Source organism: Saccopteryx leptura, chromosome 5, assembly GCF_036850995.1.
Source record: "Saccopteryx leptura isolate mSacLep1 chromosome 5, mSacLep1_pri_phased_curated, whole genome shotgun sequence".
NCBI lineage: Eukaryota > Metazoa > Chordata > Mammalia > Chiroptera > Emballonuridae > Saccopteryx > Saccopteryx leptura.
This window is the reverse complement of record NC_089507.1, coordinates 161,377,613-161,399,120: the sequence shown is the minus strand read 5'-3', so window position 1 is coordinate 161,399,120 and position 21,508 is coordinate 161,377,613. Positions and strand designations below refer to the sequence as shown.

Below are 21,508 nucleotides of genomic sequence, written 5' to 3'. Positions count from 1 at the left end.
AATGGTTATTAAATCTAGTATCTATATGCATGTGGCATGTGTCATCACTTTTGCACAGCACTGTCTAGTGAGCTTTATATTGTACAGCTATACACATTTATACAGTGTACTTACAGGAGCACTGTCATGATCCACAGAAAAATTACAAACTATCCAAGTTTCAGGGTCATTTTCAGTCAAGGCTGGTATCTTTCGAATGGCCGAAAGATACAATACATCTCGCTGAGAAGCAGGCCACACTCTCTGTGGAAGAAGTAAAAATATTTGAAAATTTAAACTACCTTTTAGTTCATATGTAATATGGAATTAACAGAGAAACAAATGTAAAAGCAATAATATCTTAGTTGAAGGTAAAATCTGTTACATTTTAAATAAAAAGCATCTGAAAATATCCACCAAAGAATTATGAACACTGAGTTAATGACTTTGCAGAACTAAATATACCAAAGGAATAATGTTCTACTGTTTTTTAAAATTGTGATTATTTGCTATTTAAACCATTTTTAAGTGCATAATTCAGTGGCATTAATTACATTCATAATGTTATGTAAACATCACCACTACCTAGTTCTAAAATTTTTTATCATCCCAAAAAGAAACTTGGTACCCATTAAGCAATGATGTAACTAACACTAAGCCCTCCCTCATATTGCAGTAATGTGCTGTTTTTTTTTTTTTTTTTTTTTTTTTTTTTAGTAATGTGCTGTTTTAAAATATAGTTTTAAAGCTCAGCTTAAATTGTCAGAGATTTTAGAGCAAAGATTTTAGGGAAAGAAGGCTGCTCCTCTGATATAAGAATCATATTTAAGGAATTCCAAATCAGTTAGATAGCATCTTTGAACTCTGTGGTGTACAAGGAAAAACATATACTGTTGGAATGACACAGTACCTAGGTCTCAGAAAACTAGGACTACGTACTTTTAAATGAGAAAATATGCCTTGTCTTTTTTCATTGTTAAGTATAAAAAATAGCTAACAATTCAGTGTCAATACAACATAAATCCTTTGCAAAATGAAATGGTTACCTTTTAAAGGTACAAAACTTCATGAAGGCAACAAAAGTAATGTTGGAGAAATGTATGTGAAATCAATAATAAATACAAATTTGGCCATGTTAGTACTAATAAATGCAAATTCATAAGGATAACAATAAGACAAATTTAAAGAGTGCAAATGACTTAATTGGAAGATAAGTAGCCTTCTTTAAGCCCATGATATAAAAGAAGCCAAGTCTATAAAGTCTAAAGAGAAAGATGTTATATAGTGTTATTGGGTTTTGTTGAAAAAATATGCCGAGATAATTTGTTTATTTATATAATTATAATTGTTACTTAAAATTGTTACAATATAAGACATTAATATTGTTTTATTTTATAAGAAATAAACCTAATATAACATATAATTCCCCATTCCACTTACTATTTACCAAGTGAAATACTTTTAGCAGATTGTTTTCTAGGATTAGTTATCTTCAAATAAAAGATTATTCTGATTTTAAATTACTGATCATTTATTTTCATTCTAAATTACAGGGCAATTGAAAGTTTAACATCTACAAAATTTTAGATTTCCTTTAGACATCACCAAATTTGTATGCTGAAACAGAACCTTTTTAAAAATTTGAATTTATTGGGGTGACACTTATTAACATAATTTATACAGGTTTCAGCTGCCCAATTCTACAACATATCACTGTACATCATAATGTGTGTTTACCATCCCAAGTCAAGTCTCATGCATCATCATTTATCCCCACTATACCCTCTTCCATCCCTGTACCCTGCCAACCACCACACTGTTGTCTCTGTCCACGAGGTTTTCTCTCTTTTTTTTCGGTCTTTTTAAACTCTATCCCTCTACCACACTCACCCAACCCCATCTCCCTCCCCACAGCTGTCAGTCTGTTCTCTATGAGTCTGTCTCTATTATGCTTGTTAGTTCAGTTTGTTCATTAGATTCCACATGATTGAAATCATATGGTACTTGTCTTTCTCTGACGAGCTTATTTTACTTAGCATAATGCTCCCCAGGTCTGTCCATGCTGTCACAAAAAAGGTAAGATTTCCCTTTTTTTATGGTTGGGTAGTATTCCATTGCATAAATATACCACAACTTTATCCACTCATCTACTGATGGATACAGAGGGTGCTTCCAAATCTTGGCTATTGTAAATAACGCTGCAATGAACATGGGGTACATAGTACATATACTCTTTTGAATTAGTGTTCTGGGTTTCTTCAAATAACTTCCCAGAACTGAAATCACTGAGTCATAAGGCAGTTTCATTTTTAAATTTTTTGAAGTAACTCCAGACTGCTTCCCACAGTGGCCGCACCCATCCATATTCCTACCAATAGTGCATGAGAGTTCCCTTTTCTCATATCTTCACCAACTCTTATTTGTTGACTTATTGATGATAGCCATGTTGACAGGTGTGAGGTGGTATATCACTGTGGTTCTAATTTGCATTTCTCTGATGATTAGTGATGTTGAGCATCTTTTCATATGTCAATTGGCCATCTATATGTTCTCTTTAGAGAAGTGTCTGTTCAGGTCCTTTGGCAATTTTTTAGTTGGATTGTTTTTTTGGTGTTGAGTTTCATAAAGTCTTTATAAATTTTGGGTATTAATTCCTTATCAAATGTATCAGTGAATATGTTCTATTCAGTGGCTGAAATAGAATCTTCATTGTTACACATTTTTCTTGAACAGCTACCATGCAAAATGAAGCCGAGCACACAGTCCATCAGCTATAAAATGCCTCAGGTGACAAGAATAAGCTTAAGGAATACAGAACAAACCTTAAATATTTTCACATATTCAGCTCAATTACAAAATTATTTTAAAAAGAGAAAATGACTTATTGAATCATTACACTATCTATATAACATACAATATTGCTTTTGGTAGAACTCTACAAAATTTTAATTCATTTTATTATTTATTCAAAATACTATCTGGCAATTTTCAGAAGGGGAAGACAGTAGAATGAAGTAAGATAAATATTCTAAAATTTTAAATCTAAATTAGCAGTGGAAAAAATGAAGTAAAAGGAAACCAACTTAAATGACAATGTTTCTGTGTGCTCTGGTGTATATGACCAACCTCAACAGTCATGCTCAGCAATTTTACATTGCTTTCAGATAATCCACTTAAGATCCCTGTCATGGTCCTGGCCAGTTGGCTCACTGGTAGAATGTCAGCCTGGCATGTGGATGTCCCAGGTTTGATACCTGGTCAGGGTACACAGGAGAAGGACCCATCTGCTTCTCCACCTTACCACCTTGTTTCTCTCTCTCTCTCCCCCTCTTGCAGTCATGGCTCGATTGGGGCATGTTGGCCCCAAGTGCTAAGGATGGTTCCCTGGCTTCCCCCTCTGGTGCTAAGAAGAGCTCAGTTGCTGAGCAACGGAGCAATGCCCCAGATGGGCAAAGCATCACCCCTTAATGGGCTTGCCAGGTGGATCCTGATCAGGGCACATGCAGGAGTCTGTCACTCTGCCTCCCTTCCTCTTACTAAAAATAAAAGGATCACTTTCATATTTATTAGTCTTAACACAGGCTAATAACATACTTTTAATTCCCCTTATTACACTGTTGTCATAGGAAACTATGATTCACTTTCATTTTCAATAACTATTATCTCCTATAAAGAGACTAGATACTAAAAAAATATTAGCATTCCTGAATTATTAATAAAGTCTTCAGATCCTTCCTGGCGGTTAGTTTCCTGCAAAATTTTACTTTAGACAATTTATGTCTCAGTTTGAACTATAGTGGAACACTCTGGAGTAATGAAGTATTTACCTTGTGGGTCTGATAAATGATGATTGCATTATCAGCTAATGTTTCCACCACATGAAAGTTTTCTATAGTTGCTGAAATGAAAAGAAAATATTAGCCAAAAAGACATATTACCTTTTCCTAGAATGTGATTAATATCCTTATACTGAAAGTTAGTAACAAATGAAAATAATGGTAGAATGAACAGGATTCTACCTCACTTAGGCTAAGTTCAGATGAAAGGTAGGGTTATTATGCATGATGGCTGAGAGATTTGATCACCAGGAAATCTCATTTTCTTCTAATCACCCCTACATTACTCAGGCACAAATTATTCCCTAACACAAATACCTCCCCCCCTATAATTCCTAATTCAATGAAGCTGAATAACTGTCCTATCTAGGCTTAGGTGACTGAGTGTGTTTATAAGAAAACTGCCACTGATATATACTTAGCATGTTCAGAAGTATCTATTTAAAGAATCTGATACCCTGGCTGGATAATTCGGTTAGAGTGTCATCCCAAAGCACAGAGGTTGTCGGTAAGATCCCCAGTCGGGGCACATACAGGAACAAATCAATGTTCCTATCTTTCTTCCTTTCTCTTTCACTAAAATCAATTAAAAAATTTTTTTTTGATTCCTAAGGGAGAGCCCCTACCTGCCAAAGTAACAAAACAAACCACAACAAGATTCGTGTAGGATTTACCAGGGAAACAAAACAATCTAGGAGAAAAATATAATAGATAAAACAGAAACCTTAATTTTTAGTCCTGGCTTTTCCACTAACTAGTTCACTTGACGCATCTGAGTTTTTCTTTATTACCTATCTATGCATAATTGTTATGGTATTAAATCAAATGTTGTAATATACTGAGAAGTATTTTATACTATGAAAAGTTCTATTTATATATAAAGTATTATCAGTTCCCTATATAATTCTCCAGCTATTTTCTATTTTTTTAAATTTTATTTTTTTTAGCAAGAGAGAGAGACAGATAGGGACAGACAGGAAGGAGAGAGATGAGAAGCATCAATTCTTCATTGTGGCACCTTAGTTCATTTGATTGCTTTCTCATACATGCCTTGATGGGGGGGTGGCTACCGCAGAGCAAGTCACCCCTTGCTCAAGCCAGCAACCCTGTGCTCAATTTGGTGAGCCCGCGTTCAAGTCAGATGAACCCTTGTGCAAGCCGGCAACCTCGAGGTTTCTAACCTGGGTCCTCTGTGTCCCAGTCTGACACTCTATCCACTGCACCACTGCCTAGTCAGGCTCCAGATATTTTCTACCCTAACTTTGTAAGCTATAGATCATATGCAGAAAACCAGGCTGGACTTGATATTAAATTCAAAGTAATAATTATATTAAAATATATTAATAATAGCAACTTACTTTCCCAATCATTGCGAACATCAACATTCCAGAAGTAATTGCAGACCTCGTGTCCTGTAACTCCTTTAACTGCATGGGTAGCTTTCAAAGGATCCAGAACAATTCCATTTTCTTCTACTTCTCTCCTATATACCTACATAGGACATATTTAAATACCTGTTTAAAAAACAAAAATCAAACTCCTAAAGCATAAACTTGAAGGCATGTTTTTAAATGTAACAGCTTTTTGAGGATTTTACTTATGAAAATTTCTATGGAACATATATACCTGCTAAAAGTAAATTTAAAATTTAAAATTATTAACATTACAAATCCAAGGTAAACTTGAACTATGAAAAATATGCATATGTGATGACTAATTACTGTGAGTTGTTAAAAATATATATATATCAATTTAAGCCAGGCATTATTTACTGAAAATTCTCAAAGGCTATTCAGCAAGGCTAAGAAGGGCAAATAAGCCTGCTTAAATATAATCTCCTTAGGGATACTGATTTAAGGAAGCTTAAATCACTGATGTATCCCAAGCTTCCAGAACAGTATCTGAAACACAGTGAAGCAATTATTTGTTGAATCAATGATTGAAAGCAAAAATGAAATAAAGATCTATGTGCTCTTACTTTATATTTTAGCGAGAGAGAAAGAGCGCATGCAAGCGTAAGAGGGACAGACAGAGACAGACAGGAAGGCAGAGAGATAAGAAGCATTCATTCTTCACTCCAACACCTTAGTTGTTCCCTGATTGCTTTCTCTTATGTGCCTTGACTGGGGCAGCTCCAGTCGAGCAAGGGATCCCTTGCTCAGCCAGCAACTCTGGACTAAAGCCAGCAACCTTTGGGCTTCAAGCCAGCAAACATGGGGTCATGTCTATGTTTCCACGTACAACCCAGCTCAAGGTGGATGAGCCTGCGCTCAAACTGGTGATCTCGGGGTTTTGAGTCTGGCTCGAAACTCATCCTAGGCCAAGCCTCTATCCACTGTGCCACTGCCTGGTCAGGCTTTAAATACTGATGTTGTGTACTTAAAGTGCTGAGTAAAAATAATTATCTCAAAATTATAAAACATTTGCTACTTTAGAGAACTGTGTATGTAATAAGTTCTTTTGACAAATGAATCAACGTGTTATCATAGGAAGAATCAGCTCTCAATTTATGAAGCGCCTATGGGACCAAAAACTATTAGGCATTTCACATATAGTTTCTCTTTCACAATCTCTCACATCAAACTCCTTTCCGTACATGCTTATTTATTTGTTATTGGGAGGTTGCTATTTTCCTAGTCACCTAAAGTGGAACTCTCTAGATTTTTGATTCCTTTTCTCACACTTTACACAGCTATTAAGCTTCAAACCTATCCTCTATAAGACTTCCAACAGCTTGACTTTTCTACTATGGTTACTCTTTTTTATTATCCTGTACATGACTTTCTCAAGTGGTTTTCTTGGTTTCCTGTTTCTTCCCTATAGCTTAATCTTCCAAAAATGTTACTTTGCACATTGGTTAACCTACTGCTACAAACAATAGACTAAGTGGGTTATTTTATATTCCTCATAATCCAGCCCCAATTTCTCTAATGTTGTGAGCTGTAGGAACACTTATTTTTTATTTTTTTGTATTTTTCCAAAGTCAGAAGCAGTGAGACAGACAGACTCCCACATGCGCCTGTCTAGGATCCACCTGGCATGCCCACCAGGGGGCGCTGCACCATTGTGGCTGGAGCCATTCTAGCATCTGAGGCAAAGGCCATGGAGCCATCCTCAGCTCCTGGGCCAACTTTGCTCCAATGGAGCCTTGGCTGCGGGAGGGAAAGAGAGACAGAGAGGAAGGAGAGGGGGAAAGGTGGAGAAGCAGATAGGTGCTTCTCCTGTGTGCCCTGACCAGGAATCAAACCCGTGACTTCCACATGCTGCGACAATGCTCTACCACTGAGCCAACTGGCCAGGGCCAGGAGCACTTATTTTACACTACTTAGTCCCTTCACTTCCTAGAACCTCCCTAGGGGAGAAACAGCAACTTATCTGAATGATGAGTACAGAGGGAGAACTAGGCAGGTGTGGCTCAACCCTTTCTTTTGCAGAGAGCATGGATCCTGGTCCGCTTTTAGGGCTTGCTATTGTGGGAAGGCCTGTGATGTCATAAACATTTTATTTATTTATTTACCCCCCCCCCATTATATTTAGAGTTAACATATTAGCAAGTCCTCGTGACAGCCAGTCTCCATGCAATCTAATTAGCTTATCAGAATTATAACATTTTGGTACCTCATTTGCCAGTCTCATCTATCTTCTTTCTTTCTTCTTCTTTTATTGAATTCAGTGCGGTGACACTGGTTAACCGAATTATACAGATTTCATGTGTACAATTCTACAACACATCATCTGTACACTGTATTGTGTGTGCACCACCCCAAGTCAAAGCTCCATTCATCACCATTTAATCCCCTCAACGTTCCCCAACCCTCCGGCAATCACCACACTATTGTCCACGTTCTATCTTATTTCTTAATTTGTTCCCTGTTCAGGAGGAGAGGAAATTCCAACATCTAATATATCCCATTTGCTAGACTAATTCTGGTCAACACAGTCTATACAAAACTCCTGAATAAGAAATTAGCTTTCAATAAGTGAAATCAGTCAGAAAAATACCATTTAAGATTTCACTTATATACGGAATCTAAAGAACAAAATAAATGAACAAAATAGAAACAGATACAAAGCACAGACTGATATTGCCAGAGGGGAGAAGGATTGGGGAAATAAGTGAAAAAAGTGAAGGGATTCAGAAGTACAAATTGGTAGATAAAAATTTAAACAGTCATGGGGGTATGAAGTACAGCATAGGAGATATGGCCAAAGATACTGCAATAACTATGTATGATGCCAGCTGATATACTGGAGTGGAGATATAGGGGGAGACATTGTGTAAAGAATGCAGTTGTCTGTATACCTGAAACTAATGCAAAATTCTGAATGAAAATTGTAATTGAAAAATAAAATTTAAAGAATTAGCTTTCAAAATTTTGCTCATGTGTATATTTCTTGTCTAAATGCCCTCACCTCACTTTTGTCCACCTTTTTTCCATTTCCACACATAGTTCAAATACTTCTCCTCAGTGTAAAACAATCTAATTGTTTCAAAGCACAGAGATTTCTTTCTTTTCCAACGTTTCTCCACTATTCCTCTGTATTATTCATTCAATACATAATCAGATGAAGCCAAGTAACTGTATCTTTTATGTCAATACACTCTATACCCAACTAAAGTTTCAGCTTGTTGAGAACCTTATTAAATATCCCCTTTTCTTGGACACAGTGCCTGGGGCACAAGGTAATCCAAAACTCAATGCTGCTGCTGCTTTTCAATCTCTCAGTCTCTTGGTCCTCTTGCTCTTATTCTGTATTCTCTCATGTTTAGGAATGTGAACAACATTAGCTGACTAATATCCAAATATCAAAAAAGGTACAGTGAGAGAAAGGACAAGAAATGAGGTATACACCAAAGAGGGGAGCAACTCTTAGTATAAATGGGTACAACGTTTAGTATATTAAAATTGAGAGAGAAATATCCAAATAAAGAGCCAACAGCTAATTATTACTTGTTCACACCTAAACAACCTAATTTTATTTTCTCAGTGGTCCAGGCAAAAGAAAATAGTTTGTGCACAGATATAATCATAAAGAAATTATATAAAAGCTAAACCAGGGAAGCAAAAGCACATTTTACAAAATTTATTTTAATTTTTAAAAATTTTTATTGATTTTAGAGAGAGGAAGACAAAGAAAGAGGGAGATAGAGAAAGGAGTGAGAGAGAGGAGGAGAGAGAGGAGAAAGGAAGAGAAAGGGAAGAGAGAAAGTAGGAGGAGGGAGGGAGAAACACTGATTTGCTGTTCCACTTATTTATGCATTCATTAGTTATTTCTTGCATGTGCCTTGATTTAGAATTGAACCCAAAACCTTGGCATGTTGGGATGACATTTGAACCAACTGGGATACCCTGCTAGAGCACAAAAGGATATTTTACTTCTTAATTCTTAATATCTGGTGTTTCTCTGATCACAAGTAATAATTTGTTTAAAAGCAACTATTAAATGCTATCCTTACTTGTATCAACAATAATGATAATATGACTATAATAGAGTTGCAATTAGTAACCTATAACATTTCAAAGGGAATTACCTTCATTTCTCCTTCTTCTACAACCAACTGCCAATTTGCATCTCCACCTACATCCTGTAATGAATATGTCATGTGGTTCTGCACCATCTCTTCAACCTTGAAAAGAAAAGAAAAAAAAAAAAGCTAAAAGAACCCACCCGAATTAATAGCTATGGCATAATTTTGAAAACAGAATGGTATTTAGTTTACTTCAGTTTAGAAATGCTATTCTTAGAAAGCTGAGCAACCAAATACACAAAGGTTAGTAGGTTTTACAGTGTTGAAGAATTTAGTTCACACTCCAGATATCAAATCTAGGTTGGTTAATGACAGGAGGGAGAAATGCAAGTAAGATGCTTCATCAAATAATGTACTGTATACTGAGTCTAATGTGCATCAACTGGCCAAAACAAGCATTTTCTGAAAAAAATATTACTTTCTTTACCATAAAACGCTTCCTCACAGAGATGATGATGTCTTACAACATGAAATCATTAAACTCTTAAGGGTAAAAGGAGCATGAAGAAACCATCCAGCCCAGCGTTTCTATGTTTAAGATTACATTGATACTAGAAAGCTTGTTCTATGTCAAGATTGCCCTATAAAAGATAATAAACTTTTTGTTATTTTACTGAAATGATTAAAAGATTCTCTCTGAATAAACTGGCTCCTTTACAATCTATGCATAGACACTTTTTCTAAGTTCTACTTTCTAACCTCTTAAGACATATTTTTGTTTTATGTAATAAATACATTAGAGAAGGTAGAAAAGAACTGAAAAACATGTATGTTGCTCTTCAATTTAAAAATTTATTCCTAGGTTAAACTACTTATTTTACAAAGTATTGTGTTTATTAGGAATAAAAAATAAGAATCAAGTTTATACATACTTTGAAACAAATACTTTCAATATAAAATTAATGGGTTGGGGGCAGAAACCCTTAAAAATTTTAAGCCTAGGGATGAGTTTTCTACACAAAAGGATGTTATCAATATGGTATGTAACATGTACTTCTGCTACACCAAGCTTTCTGAATCTTAGAATAAATTTTTGGTTACTAAATGCAGGTGGCTTTAAGTTTCTCCTTAATTGATAATGATCATAAAAAGGTTTTTGATAGAAATATAAGCTGAGATTCTACAATCTATTTTTGTACTAAAAAACCCTAACACATATTTAATTTCTTTATTCATAATCCTTGAAACAATGTGAATGGTGTTCAGTTACAGATGAGAAAAAATATAAAATGTGACTAACAGTACATTCTATGATTTTATAATATGCTTTTAGAAGGTAAGGACAACTAAGGAAAGATTCCAAGCTACAAATACATTCAAAATGTATCTCATTTCCAAAAGAGGAAGAACAAAGAAAGTCCCAAATAGTATCCATTAAAAAAAAAAAAGCCCTAGTAGCAATGCTTTGATTCATTTGTCTGTGTCACATCGTGATTTGGAGAAATTTTTACCCGTTTTACATGCCAAGATCTTAAAAATCTTTAGATTTGAATATGTACTTTTTAAATTGAACACTGGCAGTTAACAACACCCATATTTATTATAAGATTAGAGAAAGCAAGAAATGTTTCCCACCAAATAAGCCCTACTTCTAATGGACTACTTGTGAAAGAATGTAAAAGATTTTGTTTAAAAGCAAAGAAAGTTTTCTTTTAAAAAATTTCAATACCATTTAGCTGTTTTGTTGGAAAGTATGCAAGTACTAATTGTGTTTTTGTTTGGGAGAGTACTCGTAAGTTAGTGATTTCAAAAGTTTGAAAAATGATTTGTTTTGGTGCAAAAGAAACCAGATGCCACAAATATAAACTGATAACCTAAGATAAAACCATGTAGAGTAAGCATATTTAGCATTGTCTTTCTAGACAGATGAAAAAACAGTATTCCTATCACAGTTACTACTGTGTATCTATGGAAGTTTTCAGACTTCTGCTCTCATCTACTTCCTTGACTTACGAGGGCTTGAAAAAGTCCAACAAAGAAACAAACAAGATGTATGTTATCAGTACTGTGCTCCTAGGAAATTAAAGAAGCTAATGGAGTACTCATTTCTGTAGTAACCATTTCTGCAAAGCCTTCATCACGAAATCTGTATCTGAGCATTTTTCTCTAAGTAATAACACTAAGAGGAGAGGTGATACAGGTATAATCTCATTATAATGAATTATACGTTTACTGTAATAAAATATGACATAGCCAATCTTGCTATGGGGCAGTGACTAAGGTATTCACGACTATAGACACTGCAGATTTAACTTAATAATCTACTCCATTTACTGTTTTCAGTAATGACTCTATCAAAAATAAGTGGGAAACAAGGGGCAATTAAGTTGAGTGACAAGAATAAACACAAGTGAAACTCATCATTAGACTCAAATTCTGATTTGCTGGGAAATAATGTTACTAGTAATACCTGCTATTAGGTACTTAAAAAAAAAAAGGACCAAAATTATTGAAGCAGTTTTCCATTTTAATAGTATTTGCAAGTTTTAATTAGACTAAGCATAATTTCAGAAACCATGCCCTTGCTTTTTTTTGGACCTAGAGTTGAAAATGAGCTAATACATACAGCATCTTCATACCAAATGAACTATGAAAAAAATTACGGTAAAACATATTTGAAATAGAGGTGAGAGTACTCCAATTATAACCCTTTCTTTCAACTCACATTTGAGTCATTAGATATGCCATTTTAAGAGGCCATCATATTTAATTTTTCTAACATTATTAACACTATAATTTTAAAAGAAAATTGTGCTTTGATAGTACAACAAAATTGTAATACTGAAATCAACAACATTCCACTGAACAAAAATAAATCTAGGAGGACTTCAACATGGCTTATATCTCCTCTTACCCATTTAAAAAGAGTACAGCTATGCTTATTATCATAGAGTCACAGAGACTGTTGTTTAGAATAGTTTATTCATAACAAGTTAACCCAAAAGAAAAATGGCCAAGGGCATGCATAGTCAATTCATAGAAGAAATGGAAACATTCAAGAAGTAAAAATACCACTTTTAGTGTATCAGATCGGCAAAAATTAACTAAATTATAGTATTTGGTATCAGTATAGCAAAACAAAACTGAACTGAGAATGCAGCTGGTTTGACCTTTTAAATTAAAACAAAAAACAAACAAACAAAAAAACCCTCAGAAGTGTGCATGGCCTTTGTCCTAACAATTCTAATCATATCTATACTATAAATACATTCTAAAGAAATAACTGAATAACAAATATAAATAACAAAGATGTATACATAAATATGGTGGTGGCACAGTGGATAGCTGTAGCCCCCCAGTCAAGATGTATATGAGAAAGCAATCAATGAACAACTAAGGTGCCACAATGAAGAGTTGATGCTTCTCATCCTTCTCCCTTCCTGTCTGTCTGTCCCTATCTGTCCCACTCTGTCACCAAAAAAAAAAAAAAAAAGTTGGATATACAATGATGCCCAGGTAGAACTTATAACTGAGACAAACTAAAAATAAACTAACTTTTCAATATTAGGTGAGGAAGTAAACACAGTATGGATATACATAAATAGATAAGCAGATAAAGACCTTTACTTATTGATGGGAAGATGGGCCTAATTATACATTAAAAAAAATAAAAGCTAGTTACAAAATAGTATATATACAACTAACTACTGTGGTATAAAAAGACAATTAAGGTGTATGTATTATCAATATCTGCCTGATTTTTCTTATGCATGAGAATATAGATCAATAGTGATGTAGTATTTTACTTCTATTTACTCTTTCTATTTCTGCTATTATTGGCATGTATTACTATACAATAAAAAAGGGAGAGTTAAAATAAATAAGTATCTCAACAATAACGTGTTACTATGGATATAAAATAGAAGAGCTTTACACAGAATTTTTTTGCAGTGATGCTCACCATAGATTAATCTGCAGGTGTATTGCCCACCCTTTGATTTTATTGTTTTTTGTTTTTTTTTCCTGAAGCTGGAAACGGGGAGAGACAGACACCCGGCACACCCACCACTGCCCACCAGGGGGCGTCGCTCTGCCGCGACCAGAGCCACTCTAGCGCCTGGGGCAGAGGCCAAGGAGCCATCCCCAGCGCCCGGGCCATCTTTGCTCCAATGGAGCCTTGGCTGCGGGAGGGGAAGAGAGAGACAGAGAGGAAGGAGGGGGGTGGGGGAGGAGAAGCAAATGGGCGCTTCTCCTGTGTGCCCTGGCCGGGAATTGAACCCAGGTCCCCTGCACGCCAGGTCAATGCTCTACCGCTGAGCAAACCGGCCAGGACCGATTTTATTGTTTTAACAGGTGACTTTTTTTCTGTTTGATTTTTGAGGTGACATCTTTAGATCGGAGCTGTGTTATTCAAATAAATGTAACCAAAATATTTATAATCCAATCCTTTCTATTTCTGTACACTTTGATTTAAAGCTACTTCATTTCTATTGATAATTTCTGCCCAGCAGGTTTATAATTTAATTAAGTTAAATTAATTTCCTAATAGATTCACTATCTTTATTTGAAGTTATTCTTCAGGGCACCTCATAATTCTATGTTTAATTATCCTGTTTATGAATATAATTTCAACAAGAACAAAGCAGTCTTGAGACAAAATTTATAGAGATGGCAACGCCCAAATAATCAGTAGTTAAATGCCAGAGCCCAAATCTGCTAACGACAACCAATACGTTAGCAAGAACAATAAATACTCAAAGACCTCAATGTTATTTGTCTTCATTTTTGCCTCTTTTGGCATATAGCATAATACACCAATCAGAAGAATCTGATCAATCATTAGCATCACGTATTAAAAAAACCCACTGGAAAGACTTCTCAACTTACTTACACGAGTTACACAAAAAATTAGGTTAAGAAGTAAGCCATGGTTTGGCAGGACTCTTGTAAAAAATCTGGGCACCTATTTCTCAGTGATATATTCATCTGTGCTTGAAAGCTTTCAGCTGTTCTATAGCTCTCTATACAGCCAAGGTTCTGGTCTGAGTTCTGAGGTCCTAATTCTTAGACATCTATCAGTGGCTTTACATTATTTTCTCACTCTCATTATATTTTCTTTTATTTATAGCCTATACTTTCTATAATTAAAAGGAAAATAGTGACCAGTACTGATTGTTTTTAGTTAGTCTGTTTATTTTACTACTATTAATGCAAGGTGGAACTCAGCAGAATAAACCAAAGTCTCCCAGAATTATCTAGTTTTGTCAGTGATTTATTGTGAATATGAGTCACTTCTTTTTTTTTTTTTTTTTTTTTTTTTTTTTTTTTTCTCTTTCATTTTTCTGAAGCTGGAAACAGGGAGTGACAGTCAGACAGACTCCCGCATGCGCCCGACCGGGATCCACCCGGCACGCCCACCAGGGGCGGTGCTCTGCCCCCCACCAGGGGCGGTGCTCTGCCCCCCAGGGGGCGATGCTCTGCCCATCCTGGGCGTCGCCATATTGCGACCAGAGCCACTCTAGCGCCTGAGGCAGAGGCCACAGAGCCATGCCCAGCGCCCGGGCCATCTTTGCTCCAATGGAGCCTTGGCTGCGGGAGGGGAAGAGAGAGACAGAGAGGAAAGCGCGGCGGAGGGGTGGAGAAGCAAATGGGCGCTTCTCCTATGTGCCCTGGCCGGGAATCGAACCCGGGTCCTCCGCACGCTAGGCCGACGCTCTACCGCTGAGCCAACCGGCCAGGGCGAGTCACTTCTTAAAAGGCATGCATATGCCTGACCAGGCGGTGGCGCAGTGGATAGAGCGTCGGACTGGGATATGGAGGACCCAGGTTCAAGACCCCGAGGTAGCCAGCTTGAGCACAGGCTCATCTGGTTTGAGCAAAGCTCACCAGCTTGGACCCAAGGTCGCTGGCTCGAGCAAGGGGTTACTTGGTCTGCTAAAGGCCCGTGGTCAAGGCACATATGAGAAGGCAATCAATGAACAACTAAGGTGTCGCAACGAAAAACTAATGATTGATGCTTCTCACCTCTCTCTCTGTTCCTATCTGTCTGTTCCTATCTATCCCTCTCTCTGACTCTGTCTCTGTAAAAAAATAAAAAATAAATAAATAAAATAAAAGGCATGCATAAATGGATGAGCAAAAGGTAAGAAATATTGTAATAAGTTTGGCTATGGGTGATTTCTGATAAATTAATATATCTCTTTCTCAAAAATATTTAAGGAGAAAAAAGCTGCACAATTCAGAAAAATACAATTTGATTCTTACACTTATTTTCTTTACTGCATGGTTAAAAACTAATGTAAATTTTATTCACATGTGTAAACTAACAGAAATGTTTTAAATTAAGACTTTTGAAAAACTTTTATTGGACTATCTGATAGAGAAAAAATGATGTAGATAATTTTGATTAGCTTAGAGAAATTGTTATTATGTCATTAAAAGCTCACTTACTGAGCATTTATTACATGCCAGGCCCTACGTAGATCTGAGACCTAGCTAGTTAACAGAAGTGAAGCACAGAAGAGTGAGGAAAGCCATCCAACACCATGCAGCTAAACAAAATTTAAACTTGGGTCACTCTGTAGGTTTTAAAAGTAACATAATGAGGCCCTGGCCGGCTAGCTGAGTAGTAGAGCGTTGGCCAGGCATGTGGAAGTCCCGGGTTAGATTGCTGGCCAGGAAACACAGGAGAAACAGCCATCTGCTTCTTGAACCTTCCCTCTCTTTCCTCTCTCTCTCTTCCCCTCCTGCAGCCAAGGCTCCAATGGAGCAAAGTTGGCTCCAGTGCTAAGGATGGCTCTGTGGCATCAACTTCAGGCACTAGAATGGTTCCAGTTGCAACAGAGCAACGGCCCAGATGGGCAGAGCATCGCCCCCTAGTGGGCATGCTGGGTGGATCCTGGTCGTGTGAGGAGTGTGTCTCTCTACCTCCCCATTACTCACTTCAGAAAAATATAAATAAATAAATAAAATAATGAAACCCTATTAATAAAATGCAATCACAATCAAGAAACAAAGTTGAATTGCAAAGATGGAAAGATAAAATTTTTTCCAATTAACGCTGAAGCTAAAATATTGGCCCAATGAGCCTGACCAGGTGGTGGCGCAGTGGATAGAGCATCGAACTGAGATGCGGAGGACCCAGGTTCGAGACCCCGAGGTCGCCAGCTTGAGTGCGGGCTCATCTGGTTTGAGCAAGGCTCAACAGCTTGGACCCAAGGTCGCTGGCTTAGGCAAGGGGTCACTCCGTCTGCTGTAGCCCCACGGCCAACGTACATATGAGAAAGCAATCAATGAACAACTAAGGTGTCGTAACAAAAAACTGATGATTGATGCTTCTCGTCTCTCTCCGTTCCTGTCTGTATGTCCCTATCTGTCCCTCTCTTTGACTCTATGTCTCTGCAAAAAAATAAAATTAAAAAAAATTGGCCCAATGATTGATTTTATTATGAGGGCAGAGACAATAAGCATCCAGCTTAGCTTCCTGTCTTAACCTTCCTGTCTAGTAAGGTTCTAAACGCTTACTGATGATACCAAGTAACCAATTTCCATAGATTTAGTATATGAAGAGGAATATTAATTTATTATATCCAAAGGTAATGTGCATAAGCAAAGTACAAACTGTTCACTAGTGTTTAGTATTATAATGTAATGAGACAAATATTTAAAAAGTTATTTTCCTATTGAATATATAATTAATTTTAATTAGAAGTGAGACTGTTGAATCTGGCTTTTATGCTATCATATATGTAGACCATATCCATTAAAGTTGCTGAATCCTACCTGAATAAATCAGATAGTACATATTTAAAAACCAGGTTCTTTCAATTGTTTCAATTCAATTTGAATTGGCAAAATTGCAACCTAGTCACAGTAAAGATATGAAAGGCACATGCAAGCCTAATAGAGAAATTGTTCAGTAGACAAGGAAGGCCTTTTTAATGCTTATTGTTACTATTTAAAATTCAAAACAAAAATAAGTGGCCTAACCAAAAGATTTCTCAGAACTCAGAAAGCAGGCTGAAATATAGCACAGAAAGACTCAAGTCCCCTCTATACATTCATACAGTACCTGGCAGCTGAATCTGTGAACATCGTCAGAGGCACTGACTAGATCAATGGAAGACATGGAGGAAGAGCGACTATAGGGCTACCAGAGACAGACAAAGAAAAAACCAAGTAATCAGAACAAAGGCACAACAGAGCATTCAGTACCAACTTCCAAACACAAGATAAAGAAAGAGAACAAAGCTCGGCAGCAAGTGCTAACTCCCTGCACCTATTATGTGTTACATCCCAAACTCTTTCTTAAAAGAATGCACTGCTTTCAATAATATAGAATAATACCACTTAAGCCCAAAGGAAAAACAAACAAACTGGCTATGCTTCTGGCTACCTGTTCTGGATTAGTCAGTCCTTATCAACCACCACCCCTTTATTCCCCTTAAAAAAAAAAGAGCATTATGGTCATAAGAAAATATCTAACTGTTTTGGAGGTTGTATATGCAAGAAAACATATACCAAAAAATCCCATTACTTAAATTCAAGAAAAGGGAGAAAACTTATACAACAAAATAGTTCCATCAACAGTGAAGAACAATACAACATACACTTTCAGTACACTCTGACCTTAGGCTTACCTTTTTGACAAATCTATGATTCCCCACAGAAGAAAAGGCATCTCCAGATAGCATGGATGTAGGCCAGTGTAACCTGACCTTTTCACTCTGTGACTAAGAAAACATATAATGTTAAGATGTAAAGGTTTTTCAGTGTATTTTTCAGCTAAAGTATGGTTAACATAACCTTTAACTTAGAACTATCAACATTTAATTACGGAACACTTTAGTACTTATGTGGTAAGCATTCAGACAGACATGAATAGAGCAAGGACCACAGGCGAGCAGGTGGAAAGCCCTGGGTACAATGGGGAAAACAAGGACCTTTCCCCCAGGGTAACCTTTCTTCATCTAGCATATCCCTAGTCATCTGGGTTTGACCACCTTAGAACAAGGTACAGGAGAATAGCCTAATTAACACTCCCATACAAGTCCTTGCACAACCACTTCCTTAAAGCATTAAGCCCCAGGGACAATGAGTTTCTGGCCTGCATCAAATAATCTTAGGAACAAAACACTGGGTCTGTTGACAAAAGAGACAGGAGTTTTGGTCAAATTAATAATATCTAGGCCTCAGTTATGTTTCAGCTCCAGGCCCAGAAAAGCAGCAAAACCAGACAAGCCATGGCTAACATCAGAAACAGCTGCATTGACTAATGACACCCTGCCCTGGCACTGATCAATCATTAGAGACCATGACCCTGAAAAGCTGAGAATATTCTATGGGAGTCCCTCTCTGAGAAACCCCACCCCCCAGATAAATAGCCTCCAGAGAACCCAGTGCAGCTTTCTCTGTGGAGCATGCCTGTGCTTTTCCCCACACCCTTTCCCCTAGGAGTGTTTCCTTTGCCCCTCTTTCTTAAGCTCCAACCTACCCCCCCTTCCCTCAGTAACTCATTTCCTGAGCCCATTTCCTCTATGACTCACTTCTTCTACATCTGTGACTTTTTAAATAAACTTTTGCTTGTGTTTGAGTCTTGGTCCTGAATTCTTTCTTAGCCAGAAGTCAAGTACCGAGGTTGCTAAACTGAGGTCCAGTCTGACTCCACCAGTCTAACACGATACCATTTCACTGCCATCACTTGTAAATACTTGAATTATGAAACTACTCTAAAGATATAATAAGCCTTGACAAATCCTGACATTTACTTCATGTGTCCCAATTCAATCTCTTCTTTTGGCCTCCACTGTTACCACGTTAGACCAGAGATTAGTTTTTAAAGTTTTATTCCTAGTCAAACTTTCCAATACCAACATAATACCATGAATCAATCTTAACAATACTGACTTTCTTATCCAAACTCTGCCCAAATTATCCTAATCATTCCACCTCATCAATACCTTTCAGGCTGTATCATTTTGAATCAATATCAGTGTTTGCTTCATTTATGTTCCAAAAAACGTATCCTGCATATCTTTATGGTCTCCTTTCCATAAAGATATTGTCTTCATCCCAACATCTCACTTCTGTTACGCTGCCACTTAACCTCCTTCTTCCTCCTCAGCTCCCCTAGTTTCTTCTCGCTTCGTCAATAAATGTTTACTAGATGCAATTTACCAGAAACTGTGCTGTTGTGTGCGCTCATTTCTAACCACACAGAAGACAACTGCATAGTTCAACATTATCTGAACACAAATGCAAAGATCTTATTTCTCACTCAGCACTTTTTTTGTACATATCTTCCCTTATGTTGGCAAATAACATAAAACAATAATGTAAACTCAAAATGGTCTCACTGAAGAATACATATTTAGTGGTTATATTGTTGAGAGCCCTGTACAATATCTACTGTATACAATAAGGGAGACGATCTGAACCTTTGGAATTGACTTATGGATTATTGATGCTTACTACTACAAAGCATTACCACACTGTAATCATCCTTGTCATAATGACATGCCCAGTAATTAGGCAAGGAAAGTCATGGTCTGTTTATGATTTGTTTTGTAGAGGATCTACCAGAGTGTCAAAAATAGTTTGAAATGAGTTGACAGCCCCATGAATATTTCTTTGTTCAAATATTTTTTTCTAAAGTTTATATAAGTTTTCATTGATTCTCTTTGACTCCAACTCAACCATTGAGTTGATATTTAGGTAAGTAGCATTTGAATCTGAGGGATGGTTGGTGTCATCCTGTCTAAATTCTTTGTGTCACAGATTAGAAAACAAAAGTTCAGAGAATTTAAGTGGTAAGTTTATAGCTTCAGTAAGCCAGTGGCAATACTAAGAATACAACAAAGTTGCCAGGACCACAGTTCACTACTCTTCTCATAACAACATATATTAGATTTAAAATAACATAAGACTAAAAACCCCAAAAGCAAACACAATGGCACTTTGGTCAGGTAATATTTTTGGTACCCAAAATTTCCCACTCTTAATGAGTGCTGTGTAGCACCTTTTAGGTATAAAAAAAGAGCAATACCATTATGAATTAATGTGACATGAACTTTTTATCACTAATTTATGAAAAATATAATAAAAAAATGAGCATGAAAAGTAGTCACTATTGCAGGTGATTTGTCCTCTGGTAGAGACCAGTAAATGGGCAAAATTCCACAACTGCCTTGGGAAAGACAGGGAATGAACTTGTCAACTTTTATATGCAAATAAATCTGTAGTATAAAACGGATACACATATCATTTATTTGCAAGATGCTTGGAGTCCTGGGAGAAGTAACTAAAATTCAGCCTTAAGTACCATCTAGTGGTAATAAATGGTAACTACATTGTTGGAGAATTGAAGGCAAGGGATCCAATTAATTTTTTTTGTTTTCAGTGATAGAGGAAAGGCGGGGAGAGAGAAAGAGAGACAGGAACATCAGTGGTGGGATTCAAATAATTTAACAACCAGTTTCCCTTATTGACGGAACAAACATTACTACAGGTGCTTAAAATACACTGATGCGCAGATGAATGTTAAAAAAGAGTAAGGACCGGAAATTTGTGATTTCCACATTGAGCAGCTACTCAGGCACACACCTGAGAACCTTGATTATAAGTGCCATTTTAACAACTGGTTTGCCCAACTCAACATAAAATTAGGTATCGGTTCTGACAAACTGGTGCAAACCAGCTGAATCCCACCACCAAGGAACATCAAGGGATCAAACTAGCAACCTCTGTACTTCAGGATGATGCTCTAACCAACTGAGTTACCTGGCCAATGCTAATTAATTTGAAATTAAGAGTTAAAGGATATAAGAAATGCTTTCCTTCAACTTCCATAGAAGAAGCTGGGTGTAACTGCTATAAATTTAATGAGAAAACACTGAACAAACTTAAAAGTGAGGAACAATTAAAGGTGAAGGTAGTAAAAGCAATAAAAGAATTAATAATAAAAACTGAATGGTACTAACAGAGAAGAAGAATTCTCGGGTATCTTCCTTTTGAATTTATATGGCACTTGGTGGTAAAAAATTTAAAGAGGCTGTTTTACTCAGAGTAAATATATGCTTGGTATTGACAGAATGATAATAAAGTTGGATACTTCAAGGGGACTAAGCAGAATATTTTCCTTTAATTTCATGTTAATTATCCAAGCTTTCTTTAAACTATCACAGGTCTTCCTTCTATTGCTTGGAAATTGACCAATGAAGGAACT

The 21,508-nt window shown here is 36.6% G+C and overlaps 1 protein-coding gene across 2 annotated transcripts in view; it reads right to left on the bottom strand.

Annotated features, from left to right (window-relative positions):
• Window positions 1-21,508, bottom strand: part of CERT1 (ceramide transporter 1) — a 150,993-nt gene that overhangs the window by 18,039 nt on the left and 111,446 nt on the right. The window contains exons 10-15 of one of the 2 annotated variants that reach the window (XM_066386360.1): window positions 17,925-18,017; window positions 17,357-17,434; window positions 9,349-9,444; window positions 5,174-5,306; window positions 3,807-3,877; window positions 115-243 (exon numbers count right to left, since the gene is read on the bottom strand). In XM_066386360.1, the coding sequence (XP_066242457.1) occupies window positions 115-243; window positions 3,807-3,877; window positions 5,174-5,306; window positions 9,349-9,444; window positions 17,357-17,434; window positions 17,925-18,017 (600 nt within the window). The remainder of the gene's footprint in view (window positions 1-114; window positions 244-3,806; window positions 3,878-5,173; window positions 5,307-9,348; window positions 9,445-17,356; window positions 17,435-17,924; window positions 18,018-21,508) is intronic. The other variant, XM_066386359.1, reaches the window with a different exon arrangement.